The following is a 16990-nucleotide window of genomic DNA, read 5'->3' on the forward strand; positions in this document are numbered from 1 at the left end:
CTTGATGGCTCAAAGTCAAATACAGCCAGAGTCTTGGCTTCAAAAACTACTCATTGATGAGCCTTTTAGATATATACATATATACATATGTATGTACTTCCAGACCTGAATCAAACACTTGATCTCCATATTTCCTATAGCAAAGATTTCATGCCACAGACACCATGGCATACAGCATAAAGCTTTGAGCTTTGAGGCATCTCCTCTGGCTCAAACATCAGGTCAGTTTTTGGACTAAATGGAAATAACAGTAGAGAACAGACAGTTAGAGAAGCACCATCACAAGCCTAGTCAGTATGTTACAGACATTGCTTTTCACCAGTCTGAAAGAAGGGATGTGGATGCCTTGCACATTTGAAAAAAGCCTTTGCCCTGCTGTTCCCTATATAGAGATACTCCAAAAGCACTCTTTGCTAACTTGTCTTCAATACTTTTCTGTACTGATGTGATTTCCTGAAGCACTGAGAACCAGCTTTACTTCTCAGAGATTTAATTTTTTTGGTGTTGTTTGCAGGGACTGAGGGCTAGGTCAAGACTGAATACTAAAACGATAATAGCTAATTAAAAAAAACCCTGAACAAAAGCACATCCCCTTTGCTATTACTTTTCCTAAGCTGAATTGTGTTTTAAAATTAGGCCAGTAATACTGTAACCCTGAGTAACTTAGCCACGTTATAGCTGAATCTGTAACAAAATTATACACAATTATCAATACATGCAGACCAGATTTTCATGGCCTCCTTCAAAATCTGAGTTTATGTCCAGAATTGCTAAGAATTGTTAAGTAGGACTTTCTATAGTATCTTTTGCAAACAATATATTAAATTTAAAATCAAAACAGAAAAAAAAATCCCACCACTCCAGCAAAGACTAAAGAGAAGGAGGGAGATGAGAACAATGTACACCTTCAGCACGAAATTGCCATGATATCATTCTTTGGCTTGCCAATACTTGGAGACACTGGAGTGGAGAGGAGAGAATAAAACAGAAACAGGGTTCCTTGTACCCTTATGAAATGCTAAATTTTCCTTCTCCCTCTTGCCTGTCAGTAAATCATGAGAAAGTTGTTAAGTAAAAGAAATTTGCATGAGCACCACTGAAATTTCTAAAAAACTGGGTTTTTGCAGCTTACCATTTAACTTCATTTATATGAGTTGGGTTTGAAGGTTCTGCACAGAATTCTGAATACTACTATGGTTCTACACCTTAGACACAACCAAAATACATTTAAAAAGGGAAATTAAAATAAAAATTAAAAATGTCTAAAATACCTTTAAAATACATACATTTTGACTGGGAAATGTTTTAGGTAAGGAATTTTTAAACCCTATCATATAAAGAATCCAATTTATTGTTCAATATAATATTTAATTATTACCTTCAACTACAGTGTCTGAAAATAAGTGAGCTATATTTGTTTAACTGGGTTTATTATAGGCTAGCTAATGGCAACATGTTTCTCAGGTCTGATATAGGAAGTGAAACCTGAGCTATAAAAAGAATAACTGCTTCAACAATTTTTATGCATTCCTTTGATGGAAACCAGGAGGTATTTTGTAACCTAAAGCGATACCAGTTTAGTTGAGCTCAAATATCTTCTAGGGAAAGCAACATGCTAAATGTTATCAAGAGCAAAATGGCATCAAAAGGTTAAATATCTATGTCAGTTAAAAAATAATATTCTAATAGAATCTCATTTTGTGACTTACCTGGGTCACCTTTAAGTGCTCCATGTAAACTCACACTAGTGATTTAAGCAGGGCCAGGAAGCCATCAGTTGGCTGCCAAGTCAAAAGTCCCTGGCTACCTCTGTCTTTGCATCTCCCTGCCACACCAGAACCACTTGCACCAGCCCAGATCCATCATTACTCTAATGGAAATATTCAAAATTGTGTCTGGGTTCCAGATCGACATTCAGAGTGTAGAGATCAAATATTCCTTGACATCTTCCTTCAAAAATAAAAATAAAAATTAAAAACTCAGGGAAAGGAAGGATTTAAGATGGGGGCTGCAGGGGCAGAACACAGATGAGGTAGAAATCAGCTCCTTTACAGGTAGTCTAACACATGTTGTTTCAGTATTATTTACAAAAGCAATCACAGCCTAGAAAGTAACAAAAATGGCATGTTTTGGGCAACAGCTCTGGCTCCCTTCTGAATAGTAAAAGCTTCAGACAGAGTTGCATCTAGTTGGTCAGAGAAGAGGTGTATTCTTAGGATTGCAAAACTTAAAATATCTAGCAAAATATCTAATAAATTCCACAGCATATATTCATCTAAATAGAGTGCTTATAACAACAAAAGCACTTCAGCATCTGTTGCCATGATTGAAATACTAGCTTAATAAAATAAGACAATTTTAGTGGCCTAGTATGTGGAATTCTGTGGGGGGGTAAGGAGGAGGGAGCCTGAGTTGTATTTTAAACCTTTAGGTAAACCAATTTTGATGAGTTGAAAGCAAATGGTGTGCTCATGATAGCACACTATTAAGCAATCAGTATCAAGTGATGCTGATTTATGACTTGATGAGCAATCTATAGCTGGTCTTCAGTTTAGTAGTTACTGGTTTTTGGTAAATATGCTTAAGATAACAGTTGACTCTGAGATATCCCAAGTTTACTAATCTTTGGCAAAGAAAATGTTTTCTGTGCTTAAAACTTCCTTATAGCAACATATTCTTGTTCTGTTCCGAATTTCAAAAATCAGGGACAACAAAAAGAGTAAAAGGAATTATCCTAAACATCCATTAAAACATGCAAAACAATGTTTAAGTGTCACAGCAAATCTCAATGAGATTTGTAAAACAAACTGTTAAAAAAAAAGTATTTAAAAAGTTTCAGAAATTTGAGCATTCACCATTTTAGACATCAAAATATAGGGGAAAGTATGTTTTTGTGTACAGCTAACCCCCAATGAAAGAGTTTATTACTAGAAGATGTATGTTGAACTATATTGTTTTCCAGAGGGGATAAATAATGGCAACTGCATATTCAGTTTTAACTCCAAATTCCACATTATGATAGAAGTTTTATCCCTTAGCTTGTGTGGGCTACCACTGACTTCAGGGTATTTCTAACAACTTGAACCCATCTCTAAGTTAGTACTTACTCTGTAGCATTCATGTGATAATTAATAAACTTTTAATCAAGGCAAAATTCAGTAATTACAGTTTCCTTAATGTTCTGTTGCTAAAGGAGAGAAACTACACAGCAAACTTCAGTGAAAATTCATTATCTGATGCACAAAGCATGCAAGTGGTCTTGGACTCAAACTTCTAATGTCAAAGAAGAAAATAAACAAAACCAAAGAAAATAAAGTCAGGGTCAAATGATAGCCTTTGTTGGGCGTTTATGATTTTTGCTGATGGAGGTGCCATGGAAGCACAATTCTGGTCCCATGTGAACTGGCAAATTCCATTTGTGATACACAAGGAGGTGACCAGCTCAGGAAGCACAAACAGTAACTAATACTCACCAGTGAGGGTCTCACAGGTACCTGTGCAGAACTACTAACACCTGCATTTTAATCTGTTCACGTATTTTGGCAATGAACTAAATTTTATAAAGTTCAGCACAAATAGTTTGAAGGACAAGTAGTCATTATATCAGAATAACACATATAATCAAATTTGAGTGCACTTAACCTTAAAATCTTTTTGTAGGCAAGAATATTTGCCATTTTTCTCTCATTATTTACATTAACAAATGGAATTTAAAATATGAAGTAAAAATAGCTATTAATACTATCCTAAATTATTAGAAGCAAATTATATTTGAAAGGAATTTTTTTTATGTTGTAGTTAGATAAGAATCTAAAAATCTGCACTGAAAAAGCATTATTCAGTATATTCTAAGAGTATTATTTCTATGTTATTGCAATATAAGAGAGATACACTGAGTTTATCATGACTGTTTCATAGTCTTTGAAATAGTCTAGACTAATAAATAATTAAAGGACCTAAATGTTATGGATAAAAGTCTCATTGTTTTATTACTTTGCTACCATAAAAGTTTCTTGTTAAATAATTATTTTTACTTTTTGAAAGATAAATCTATTCCTACTGACAGACGCAGAGGCAGCTAAAGTTTTTGGTTTTTTTTTTTTTTTCTTTTAAAGTTGCAGCATAACATCTCAAAATAGGATCTAAATAAATCAATGTAAAAAACATCCCCAAAATTTATAACAAAAAATATATATCAAATTGATAGTTTAATTTTTACATTTTTAATCTGAAAGATAAATAATATAAAATACTATGTAACTCTGTAGTTTGATTATCAATCCCATTAATCATCATGGAAAATAAGAGAGGAATTTCTTGTTCTTCTCCACTGAAACAACCCTGAAGGCAAGATGAAAGCATCCCTCTGATTCTAAAAAAACCCAACCCGCCCCCCAAAAAGAAAAAAAAAAACCACCAAAACTTTTTAAGACAATAAAAAACCAAAAATAAAAATTCAACTTCCTGCATCTCTCTAGAAAGAGTGAGCATGTGACAACTTCTGTTAGCAAAGACCAAATCCTAGTGGAACAGACTACTTGATAAATTCTCTGCCATGCAAATAATGACTATTCTCAATGTTCTGCATTTCAGCATGACAAAGGACTTGGAAGTATTTATTACCTTTCCTGTGGTCAGAACTAGAAGGCATCAGAGAGGACAAAGTCATTAATAAACACATGGGATAAAATCCTGCTGTGTTGATATATTGCAAAAAGTACTTTATACCTTTACATGGATATTGCCAGAGGTGCAGTTTGAAAATTAAAGATAGTAGATATAGGTTTTGCTGAACAACATGAATGCTTACAAAGTGTAACTGAATATAACAAGAGTAAAAAACTTGCTTTCACACTGACAAGAGAATGACAAAGAAATAAAAAATTTTTTAAAATGCACTCTAACTTCCACTTGTTATTTTAGGAATAGAAAGGTAAAACCACATTCTATTAAATACTTTAAAAACCTACATACCATTTTTGTTAAATTGTGGCCAGCCCAGTTCTAGGCAGAACCATCACTCCTGAGTCAAGATATAAAGCCCAAGGGGAAATTCCCATGTAGGCTAAGATTTCTCTAAGAGTATTACACGAAAGCTAAGGAATATGGCAGTAGATAATCAATGTACTTTCATGCCTGAATCCTAAATGTCCAATGACAATCCCTTATGAGCAGTGCAGAAGCTTTGGTTAACAGCTGCCACCACATAAGCCACATTTTTTCTTCTCTCCAGATGGCAGCAGAAGTTATGTTTACAGTATAAAAGTATACTGTACACACTGTATATTATAAAGAATCAGGTGGGATTTTTTTCCTCTTCAGTTAGCAATTATGAAAACCCACAGTGAAGAATATTAACTTAAATTCACCCTAAAAATATTTTAGTATCTTTCTATAAAAGACAGATGTACTTACCTTGACTCTGTTAAATATAATTCCCATTAGTGTCACACCTAGTCAACACCAAAGAAGTTTAAGGAAGAAATGTAAAGCTCAGTGCTATCCTTTAAATGCAACACTACAAACAGCAGCATCTCCATTTCTAAGGCATCAGGTTTACTAAACTGCCTTCTAAACTGTGAGCACATGCTGCTGTCCCATCATTAATGTAGACTATATTATTGTCTAGTAAATGTCAAATGGATTCTTGTAAAATGATTCATTTATTTAACAGAAACACAAGATAATAATGGAGAGAAAGGAAATACCTTCCCCCAGTAACATTTTCAGTATAAACTTATGGGACCCAATCCTTAGTTCTCAACAACACACTATAAATAAAGGCCTTTTTGTTTTGAAAATTCTTGTCTGTATATTATGGTGGACTTGATTAGCAGTCTATATGTGTTCTGAGCTGTGGAGATGCTGCTCCATTACCTGTAATATAAAAGGAGTAAGAGAAGCAAGAAAAGGTGAAGAGGGGAGTTATATAATGTGGCCTATTTCTGTATTCTTGGTATTGAGGGGAAAAAAGTCTAAAATAATGAGATCAATGTTTTTCTAGCTTTGTTATTAATCTTTATTTACCTTTAATGTATTGACATTTTTTTGTATAATTAATTACTACACAGAAAATACTTCCAATGCTGTTGTGCAAGGTAATTTTACCCTAGTTTTTCTTGCCAGAAAAGAAAACTCTGGCACCTGGGGAATGTCTTGCTTTGCCATCTTTAGCTCTTGCTAAGGAAATCAGCTGAATTTTAGGGTGATACTTTTAGACACAAATACTGTATACTTCAGAATGCTGCACCCTAGCCTCCTCCTGAGAAGAATCCTCATTCTACTAATTTCAGGCAATTTAATATTGTTATCACTTCAGTTCTAGAAGCCTAAATTATAATTACCATTATAAATAGCAATTTTCTGCTATGGCAGTAAATTATCACAAGTGCATTAGTTATTTCAAGAACTAGAATGTTACTCTTCATGAAGATGCACTACACCCTAAAAAAGGTGAATATGATTTGCTAAAAATTTTTCTAACCTCCAAATGGAGTTCTCATTGTGCAATAATGCACAGAGGGAGACACCTGGAAATAAAGAAGACATGGGATTTGATTGTGCACAGAAGGTCACTGAGGCAAACAAGTCTAAATTAGTGAAAAAAACCTGCAGAGCTATTGCACAGCCTGTCACTTCCACTGAATCTGAATATTGCATCAAAGATATAGTCTGTAAAAAATTTTCCACCAAGTCTAACAAGAACTTCATTGCATGAAAGTAAAAAGGAGTAACTTCAACAGTTTACCATTAAATTAGGAGCTAATAATTTGACTTACAAAGGATTTTTTTGTAAAGAAGTTTCTGATGAACCCTTTCAAAGTTCTAGACACTAAATTACTAAATGAATGGCTGCACAAATGCAGTACGTCAGTGAAAAAAATATAGAAAATTAAATCAAGAGGGACAAAAACCATGTATTAAATTTCTCATACTTTATGGGTTTGGCTAACCCTCGGTGAAAGTCAGTCAACTATTGAACTAGAAATGTCAGTTCTTCAAAGGACCAGACAGTGGAGCTGTAACTGTTTTATTGTGTGCCAAACCAGCATCATCAGGTACAAAGTGAAGAGACCTGTCCATGGGTTCTGGCTCCATGGAGGCATCTAGGCCTAATTAAAAGATGCAGGCAGGAAAGGGAAAAAATTAACAACGAAGGGAGAGGCAGAAGAGAAAGGGTAACTAAAAGAACAAGCAAACTGCAACTTAAGCTGGGGCAGGGTTCTGCCTAACGTCAACACGTTTATGATAGAGTATAGAACAAAATATATGATAGAGTATAGAACAAACCTGATTTCCTGACAGTGCCGTAGGCAGCACTCAATTCCAGCCACCCCACTGACACCTTTCATAGCACTGTTTGTCCAAGAGCTTTTGAGTCTTGTGGAGTGAATTTTACTGGCCCTTTAAGTACTTTTTTTTTTTTTTTTTAAACAATAAATGAAACCTGAGAAGGTTGAGAAGAATTCCACCTTCAGTAGCACAAGTAAGACTGAAATGTCATCTTTTCTGTGATTGCAAAGCTGTTGGAGAGGAATTGGCACAGAGTAAAGAAGTGTCCAGCTGTACGGTCTCCAAAACCACCTTGTATCTGGGCATAAACTAGGGCTGGACTTCAGACATGCCTTTCCCCACGTCTTTTGCAGTCTCAAGCTGAGAATTACTGTAGTTGTCTACAAACACAAAGAAGACTGAGATTAGAAGTCCAAAGAGACCAATGACTGCTGCTGTCCCGAGGCTCAAGATGTGTTTTCAGAATTCATTCACAAGATCCCAGGTGTCTCACTATATTTCCTTTGGAGTTAGGTTAATTAAAACTCCTGATGTGCCCATGATTTTGACATTCTAAACACCCTGGAAAGTTATTTCTTACGGATAAAGCTTAAGAAAGGATTTTCACTACTAAAAACATAAACTCTTTCACAGATTGGAAGTGAATAGGCCTGGGAAAAGCAGAACAACTGTGAAAATCTTTGGAGTAAGGAAGACAAAAGCTAGGAAAATTATGCTGAAGGAAAAACAAAAGACAGAAACACACCATACAAAAGCTATGAGCACAACTTATGCATTTGACTTGGAATGGCAGAGCAAAGCATCTGAGTCTTGAGATCTGTATAACCAATCTGCTTTCTATTTCTCCTTCTTTCCAGCTCTTATCTGGTATATGGTACATCATCCCTACCCGGATGGTTTTGACTAAAATGTACTTGTCTATTAATACAAAAGTACATTTTTCTCACCAGGAAGAGGCCATAGTGCATATTAGACTGCCTGCAGAGTGACTTATATATATATATATATAAATAAAAATTAACATACTTATTACACATCTATTATGTTAGTGAATCTGAAAAGAAAGTTTCTACACAGGTGCTGTACCAGGTAAATAACACCTTTCCTTTCCTGGGATTTAGAAGAAGAAAATGTCAAATAAACAATTTTATTGCTATAGAAAAATAATGTTACATTATATTAATTATTAAGGATATAAGGTCAAATATTTAAGAGCAAGCACACATTTATCAACTGGTCTGCAAGACAGAGAACATCTGTATGTCATAGGAAAAATCAGAAGCTTTAAAACCAGGACCCATTACATCATCTAATGTGACTCCAGTTGCACTAAAGATAATTTCCCAACGATTTGAATGTCATCATTGGTATGGACCAAAATGACAGATCTTTCTGAGAGAACCTGGTTAATTTGTGGGAAATTTTCATACTAATGCATATGCAATGCAACATGAAAACAGAATTCTTGTCACTGAAACTGTTAAAGAAGTACTTTTGTAAAGGGGTGACTGATATTTCTTATTATAAAAATCTCGACTTTGATGCCTTCTGCAAGAAGCAAGCGCTTCAAACTCTGTGACTCTTTCCCAATTTATAAACCAAACATTTGTACAAGTTTTCAAGACTTGTTATTCTTTATTTTTTAAAATTAGGCTTATTCAGTTCCATTCTGAAAGATTAAGGCATATGGTAGGATGATAGGAGAATGAAAAAGTAAATGATTAATTGTATGTTGCAGTCATACAGAGATCCTGCTAATTGTAAACCAATGTTTCAATTCTTAATAAACTGGTCATTTTTTTCAACTTGTTAATATAATCCATTACTGTAAAACATGATTTCTGTCTTTTCTGTGGAAGTGGAATTTAGAATTGTTCCTACTTGGAAGGAAGGAAAAAGAATCTAAAAGCAGATAAATTTTTATTGAACATAAATTTTTAGCATCTAAGCCACCACAGCATTATTTTAATCATATTCAGTTTATGCGCTACGGAAACACTTCATGAGTAAAAAACTGCTTTTGGGGCATGAAATGTTATTAAGATTTAAATATCTTAATGCTTTTATGAAGTGTTGTAATTTCCCTTAATTCATGGATTTAAAACTTTTATTAGGAATTGAAATATTTCCCACATTAAAAGAAAAAATTTACTCTAATTTTAATGGGACCGTTTTTTGCTACATATTCCAATGGATTTCCTCTCCTTAGAATTACTTTAAATCGACATATGTATTTTCTTTCTGTGATTTTTTGCATTAAATCTATGCTATACCATGATTTATTTTGCTCTGCTATTTCTTGTTCACTTATTTCATATATAGATACATATTAATAAAAAGAGGAACTTGCAACACTTTCTCTTCCAGTTTGAATGCTGGTTTTGGGTTTTTTTCCTAACAGAACTTGCAGAATCAGAAAAAAAATTTACAGATATTATTAAATAATTCCTGAAAAAAAAAATCTTAGCCATCAAGTAATAGGAGTTAATTCCTACCACATGGCATACTTGCAGCATTACTGAAATGATAGAGGTTTTTAATTCTGTAGAGGCTACTGGAAAAAGCTAATAGGCTAATACAGGAGTGGATATACTATGCCATCTTAAACTGTTGATCTGAATTCAACTAGAACACATTGGGTTGTAAACAAATGGCATGTGTTTGGCTGTGTCACGCTGTGTAAAGAGCATACAGCCTAGAAGGCATCAAACAGGGTGCCAAATACCAACAAAATTAAAAATCAGCTACATACCTTAAATCTGCTTTTCCACAACTGTCTGAAGGATTCCAAAGAAAGGCTAATATATCTAGTTATGTACTCAAGAACATGTAGAGTGAAGAGTAAAAACTTACTGTGATCCAGTGAAGTGCTCCAAAATGAGGTTTAAACCAACCAGAACCAAAAGACAACTGACTTTTAAAACCTAGGAAAATGAACTTCTTCCCACTGAAATGCATGGCAAGTTTCCATTGATACAAGTTTTGTAGGAATGATCTTTAGTACTGCTGTTTAATGCCTAATCCATAATACTGTTATTTTTTTTTTCACAATTCAACTTGGAATGCAGCAGTGTGATATGAAAAGGGATTTTTGTTTGCAAACTTGGAATGAAATCTGGCTTGGACTAGATTGCATAATAAAGAAGCCAGCAAAAAGGAATTTGACACTCACCATTCTGGCAGAACTCAAGTTTCTCAAAACAAAAAGATTAAAAATACTTTGATATTGTTTTTAAAATGAAAACCAAAAGGAAGAAAATGTAAATGTTAAAACGTGCCAGATTACTGAGGTCTTTTTAATAATCATTACCTTTTTCAAAGTGGTTTGAAATTAATAATAAAGCTATTACCTAAATATACTGCAAAATTTTAAAAGTCTCTTACTGGCTACAAGTCAGAAAAGCTATTATTCCTTTATACTAGCATGTTGAATCTCAAACTGTTAGATTTAACAAATCCCTTATTTCTTCTTCTTTACGACCTATTACTGAATTAATTAGGAGTTCTCAGTACTTATTCAGCACAGTACTTATACATGTTCCCAACTTCACACTCCCAAGACAACCCAAATCCTTATCTGGCTTCACTGACTTCATTGTAAGTTAAGCAGACGTTTATGACTGAATAAGCACTTTGGTATTTTGTTGAACCAGGAACTTGACTTCTGCAGATAAGAAGGAGTCCCTCTGACTTCTTCTGTTTACATGTGCTCAGTTTTATTAGGTCACAGTTATGTGTCTTTAGCATAATAGGGATAACCGTCATTTGAGTTTCAGACCTATCATTTTGTCAAGTCATGACTCAAGAATAGTGCATGTGGAGAGGAAGATGGAAAGAAGTGTAGTATGAATCCAATTCTTAATATACAACTACAGAATAACAAGATTAGCGTATTTTCAATTATTATTACCACAGCCACATATAGAGAAGATTAAGTGGATCAGAAGAGTTAATCTTTGAAAGTATAGAAGCGCTAATTTCAGCCATATAATAATGGTAGCAAATATTGATACTGATTACCTTTGTGCTATGGGAGTTAATAACCCACCTACAAAGTCTGAAATACAACTCTAGGTTTGGAAATATCTGTTAATCAAATGACATACTATGGATTTCAATGGTTTGCTCATGCTGCTTTAGCAATATATCTTAGTCATGACTTGGCAATTCAATGATCACGAAGCCTTTGATCTCTTTCCTGACCAGCTAGACAGTATCAGCCAAAAGACAGTGGGAGAAAGGCTGTTTTAATGCAGTGGATATTCTTTCAAGCCAAACTGAGAAGTCACCAGCTCTATTTCTAAAGACTTTTATTTTGGTTGCAATTGATTAAAGAGAGAGCAAATTCAATGACCTAAAGTCAGAAGGATATTTATCACATAGTAATAATTCCTTGGGTCAGTTAACACACTGTAGGTTATTTATTCTCCAACTGTGTCACAAAAATGAGTCAGTGCTGGTTAACCAGAAAATATTTTTTCCTGTTAATCAGTGATGTAATTTTCAAAGTGGAAGGTAGCAGTAAAAGAAAAACAAAGTAAAAATAAAAAAAGTGAAAATAAAATCTTTACCCTAATAAAAAGGATCTTCTCTCCAACTCTGTATCTTCCCTGTGAAAGTCGCTCCACACAGAACTTATTAGGGCATTTACAAGGTGGATCTTCAGAAATGTGTTTAACCTATAAAACAAGTTATTAATAGGAACTGTTTAAAATAGCATGGATAGCAAAACATTCAATAAGACACTTTTCATAATTAAAGTCTTCATTTATTATATTTTTCTTGGTTTTGCTTAACATTTCTGTAACCCCAGAAAGCCTCCTATGGTGCTTCCAATAGCAATGATTTAGTAGCTGAGTTTAAAATGTTACATAATTCAGCATCAAATTTGCACTCTTTATCTGAAGTCAAGCAGCCTGTTACATGGAGTTCAGCATTCAACTTTTCTAACTCTATTCTCAGTATTTTATGATTAATCATCTCAAAGTGCTAATACAGCTAACAGGCAAAATGAAGATGTCATGTGTCCTGCCTTCTAAATACATATAAATATAGAGGTATCTTCCTTACCAGTAAGAGGCTCTGCCTCTTTAAAACTGTGCACAAACACCTTAGGAAAAAAGCATACAGAAAACACTGTGACATGATTAAAAATTAATGCCAAGACACTCCTCAGAAGTTTCAACTGTCCTTTGATGTTCTCCTTGTTAGGGCTAGTTCAATCAAAGTTAATTTAAAGGGACCTCAATAGCACTATCATTGCCAAACCCAACTACATAACCCCAAAAAATAAGGGCTGAGAAAAAACAGATGAAAACCACTTTCCTGCATGTTTTTAGTTGCATCAGATTGACTTTGGCCTCCTTGCTCTGGCATGTGCTACCAAAGACTGACTTTTAGTAAAAGTACATTTTGTACTCTTCAATGATGGGAAAGTAGCAAAGGCATCAATATCAAAAGAGCAGATCTGGCTGTGAAACTCTTCCTTGACATTCAAATTGCACTTCTGCATAGGAGCAGCAAGAATAAGTGCAGCATTTTCATACACTGTGGTATACTTGGAAAAAATTTGTACCTTGTATGTCAGCATCAAACAATGCAAAATGCCAGAGGAACTTGTAGATGTTCGTCCACTTCAAACAATATTCCAAAGACATTTTCATATCCAGTTTGTAAACCAAAGCCTGTAAAAATAGTCTGAGGCCCAGGAAAGGATATTTTCTGAACAGCTAACAAATTAAAGTCTTAAATTGTTTCATAAAAATAAAAAATGCTTGGCCAAAGCTTTAGCACTTTAATGAGTGTTTTGTTTATCATGAACAGATAAGGCTTCTGAAGTACAAATGTTTTTCAGATCTGCTTTAAGAATTAAGTTACAGTATGTTAAATAAGCCAAAACGAACTTAGAAGGCAACCAATTATTGTTTCTATACTTTTGAAACTAGCCCTGTTGAGTGATTTAATGGCTTTCCAATTATTTCTGAAGTGGTTCAATGCCTTTATCTGAATAACTTCATCACCCTGTGGAGAGTTTTTTATAAGTATTCTTAAGACTTATTTATTTTTATGAAGAAAAATAACTAAAATAAACTTAACAGAGGAACTCTACATGTATTTTACACAAAAAAAGTATTTCTCAAGTATCGGATGAGATGCCCTCATTTTGAATGAATCAGGTTTTTAATTTTAAAATCAGTTACTCAAATTATTTTTATCAACATGGATGAGACTTAGCCTCCATTTCTGGAGGTACAATAGGAATAACTTACATGAAATCAGTGGCTGATGACTTAAATCCAAGTGCAGGTTGCTGAGGATGAAAAAAGTGTATTCCTGTATTTCTTGGAAGGTGGTACCAAGATTGGAATCATGCCTAGGAAGCCTTTTGGCAATGGCCCTCTGAAAACTGTTAAATAATGAGAGATTCCTGACGTAATATCCTATGGCACTATCACCCTGATAGCTGAAAATGGTAGTAGGAACTTAATGCTTCGTCCACTAGAGTTCATACAAGGACTCAGAAACCCAGAGTAACTGGGCTTAACAAGTTCAAAGTTGTTTTGAACCGTGTAAGCAAAATAGACCCATCTTCTGCCTGTGGAGAGTGAAAGCCAACAGATCTATTCTGGTGTAAAAGAGAGGATAATAAGATCCTCACTGCTGATCCTGCTGTTGCGAGTTCCATTGCCTTACTGTCCCAAAGGACACAGAAGTATTGAGTGGAATTTGGAAATCAAATAAGGAAGCAGAGGGAGGAATTATATTCTATTTTATTTTAAGTCTGGACTATATGAGAAACTGCTGCTATTTTATGGTGTGAGTGTCTGGGGCAGTGCAGGTCAGGACTCTAGCTGGATGAATTCCATTCTGTTTCTACCCGTGCTGCTTTCTAAATTAAAGAAGGTGGTTAGAGAAAACCCACATTTTCTCTGTTCAATTTCTACAAGATATGCATCCACCAGCCTCCTTCTACATATAACTGTTCTTTCTCAATTCTTTTGAAACACAAGTGCTTTTGCAAAGTTAAGGAAGAAATACAAACCAGAAAATTTTAAATGTAATTACAGTCATCGAATAAAAAAAGTGTTTCAATAAAATGAAGGAACATTATATTCCATCTGCTCTTTGTAACAGGAAAGTGGCACATGGATTTTTCAAGAAGTGCTTTGTAACTCCCAGGTGGCACATCTACCTTGCAATGTAGTAGTTACTATGGTAACTGCTTCTTTTTACAGGCTAGATTTGTACTTTTCCAGTTTAACCTCTTCATGGCCTCAAACTGTGTCCTTTTCATCTGAATCCAGCTATTTCAAATGAACCCCTGTGGGTTTGCACCAGAAACACGAACACTCAATACACTGCAGCAAGTTTAATGAAATTCAAAGCAAGATTCTGACAATGAGGAAAACAATGCTTGTCTTTTTACTATGTGAGAATCATGTAGAACAGCATAAAAATTAGGCTGAAATATCTCAGAAGTGTTTGTTAACATTCAGTACAAGTCAGTATGAGACAGATCTTGTCCTGACTCAGTCCTTCCTCAGAAAAAGCACCAAGTGGGAGTTGGTGAATAAGGAGTAAAAGTAATAAGAAGAGAATGTGGCCCAAAGCACAAAGCTAGGCTAAGCTGCAGAGTTCCTACACAGTGTGACTTTTTTTTTCCCCTAAAGCTTCAGACATAAATAATTGTGGTCAAAAAATAAATAATTCTATAAGTCTACAAATGCTTAAAATAGAGTGAGATGTTAAACTTAGGCTTGTGTGTGTTTTTCAAGTAAGCACATTCAGAATCAATAAAATAGGAAGAAGTTTCCTCCCGCAACTTACAGCATCATCCAACAGTTTCCCTGTGCTCTTTTTCCCAGGAGACTTTGTGGGTGATGGTGAAGGAGATGGAAGGGGAGCTGAAAGTGTTTCCTCCTGTTCAATCTCTTTTTCCAATTTTATTAATCCAGGAGGTTCCACCCCACACCTTTTAGAAACATGCAAATAATAAATTACTAGTCCATCTAAAGTATTATATAGTTTAAAACAAAACAGTGGAAAGAGTTTCTACTTTGTGTGCAGTAACAGAATGATAAACACATTAATAAACTTGTTTAAAATACACCAACCCATATTGCCATAATTTCAAATTAACAGAAAAAAACTTAGATGCAGTTTCTCAGTTAATCAAATTTACAGGAAATACAGGTACTTTTTCAGCTTCTCTGATATATATGTTGGTGAATAATATATGAACAACACTAGACCTCACAGAATCAAGTTCAGTACATTTGGACTTTTTCTATTTTATTTTTTTCTTTCCAAATTACTTAACAACTTATATTTCATGTTAGCATTTTCTGAAGAAATACAAATGCAAAGGGATTAAGGGCTTTCCTGGTTTCAGCTACTGCACTGAATTTATAGATAAGTAAACTGAGACATGGCCATTACTCTTCAGAAGTGGTTAGTGTTTCTACTAATTGATTTTTGACAGCCAGTCTTCAGATCTCTATTTACAGTGGCAACACACCTGTAGTTCCAGCTAGAACAAAATACATGCAACTTCATCATGGATAAACTCAAACCAGAGCATTTGAAGAGCAAGGTTCTTTTTGAAAGGTCTTCTGAAAGCTTTATGGCAAGTGACTGAGTCAGTGTCTCACAGCAAGCAGCAGAGCTTGGACACAACTCAAAAGCTTAAAAGCGCATCCCATTTTCCTAATTACCGATAATCCCCTTCTGTTTTTTTATCTGCCAACACTGAACAAACCCCAGAAAAACATCCAGAGTTCCTTTTTCAGAGAATGACTTCAGCTTGGAAAAGTTATCATGCCAGGCAGACCTCTCATAGCAAACTACTTCCACAGGTGCAATTATATTTTTTTCTGTAGCAGAAAAGTCCACAGTGTAGATACAGAACTATACTGATTTACCTAGATAAAGACCTGGACAGTAAAATATTGAGCAGTAACAAATACATATCATGAAAATTAAAGCTAAATACCATAATGATCTTAGAAGGGTAGAGAGAAAAGATATAGGCACACATGCTAGCTTTTGAAATTTCTGATAATGTTTAATTTAGTCATACTACTGCCTAGTAAATTAATAGAAAGCAAACCAAGAACCAAATCTGTGCTTGTGTTGGCTTCTAACTGGTGCAGTCTGCACAATGAAAAGTCAGCCAACATTGCAGCAAGCACTTATATATAACCTATTTACTTCCTGTCTGCCTGCAGATGCTGACAGGCTGTAAATCATGTAATTCCCACTGGGCTCTAAGCCTACTCCTGCATACAGCCTTACTCATCAAATAAAACTCTTCCACTGTAAGAAATGTTGCTTCATTGCTTCTACTACTTTTCATAGTTTCTAAATTTTGTCTTTGTGACAGATTTTTAAAGTTTCCTGTACTTCCAGTACTCTGAATTCCTCTGATGAACAGTTGAAAAATAAAATCAGAAATCAAAAAAACACACGTCTTTTTTCCCCAATGCTGTATAAACCCAAAGCAAAGTTGCTGGAAAGCTGAAATTGTAAAAAGCCACATCTTTTCTGAGAGGGGCAGAGGTGCAAATTCTGGGATGGTATGCTGAGCATTTCCTTTTCTGCTCCTTTCTAGCCTGGCTTCTCACAGCTACACATGAAGCAGCACTGGACTGTAACATGATCTCTGTTAGACTTCTTAGAGCAGCACTTTCCATGTTTA

The 16990-nt window shown here is 34.7% G+C and overlaps 1 protein-coding gene across 8 annotated transcripts in view; it reads right to left on the reverse strand.

The window, feature by feature from the left end:
• The window catches only part of GAS2 (growth arrest specific 2), a 78806-nt gene that overhangs the window by 18354 nt on the left and 43462 nt on the right, over positions 1-16990 (reverse strand). For 6 of the 8 annotated variants that reach the window (XM_072929388.1, XM_072929389.1, XM_032748527.3 and 3 more), the window contains 2 exons: positions 15121-15265; positions 11865-11972 (listed from right to left, as the gene is read on the reverse strand). In XM_072929388.1, the coding sequence (XP_072785489.1) occupies positions 11865-11972; positions 15121-15265 (253 nt within the window). The remainder of the gene's footprint in view (positions 1-11864; positions 11973-15120; positions 15266-16990) is intronic. The other 2 variants (XM_072929390.1, XM_072929391.1) reach the window with 1 other exon arrangement.

The sequence above is a fragment of the Taeniopygia guttata genome, chromosome 5 (genome assembly GCF_048771995.1).
Source record: "Taeniopygia guttata chromosome 5, bTaeGut7.mat, whole genome shotgun sequence".
Classification (NCBI taxonomy): Eukaryota; Metazoa; Chordata; class Aves; order Passeriformes; family Estrildidae; genus Taeniopygia; species Taeniopygia guttata.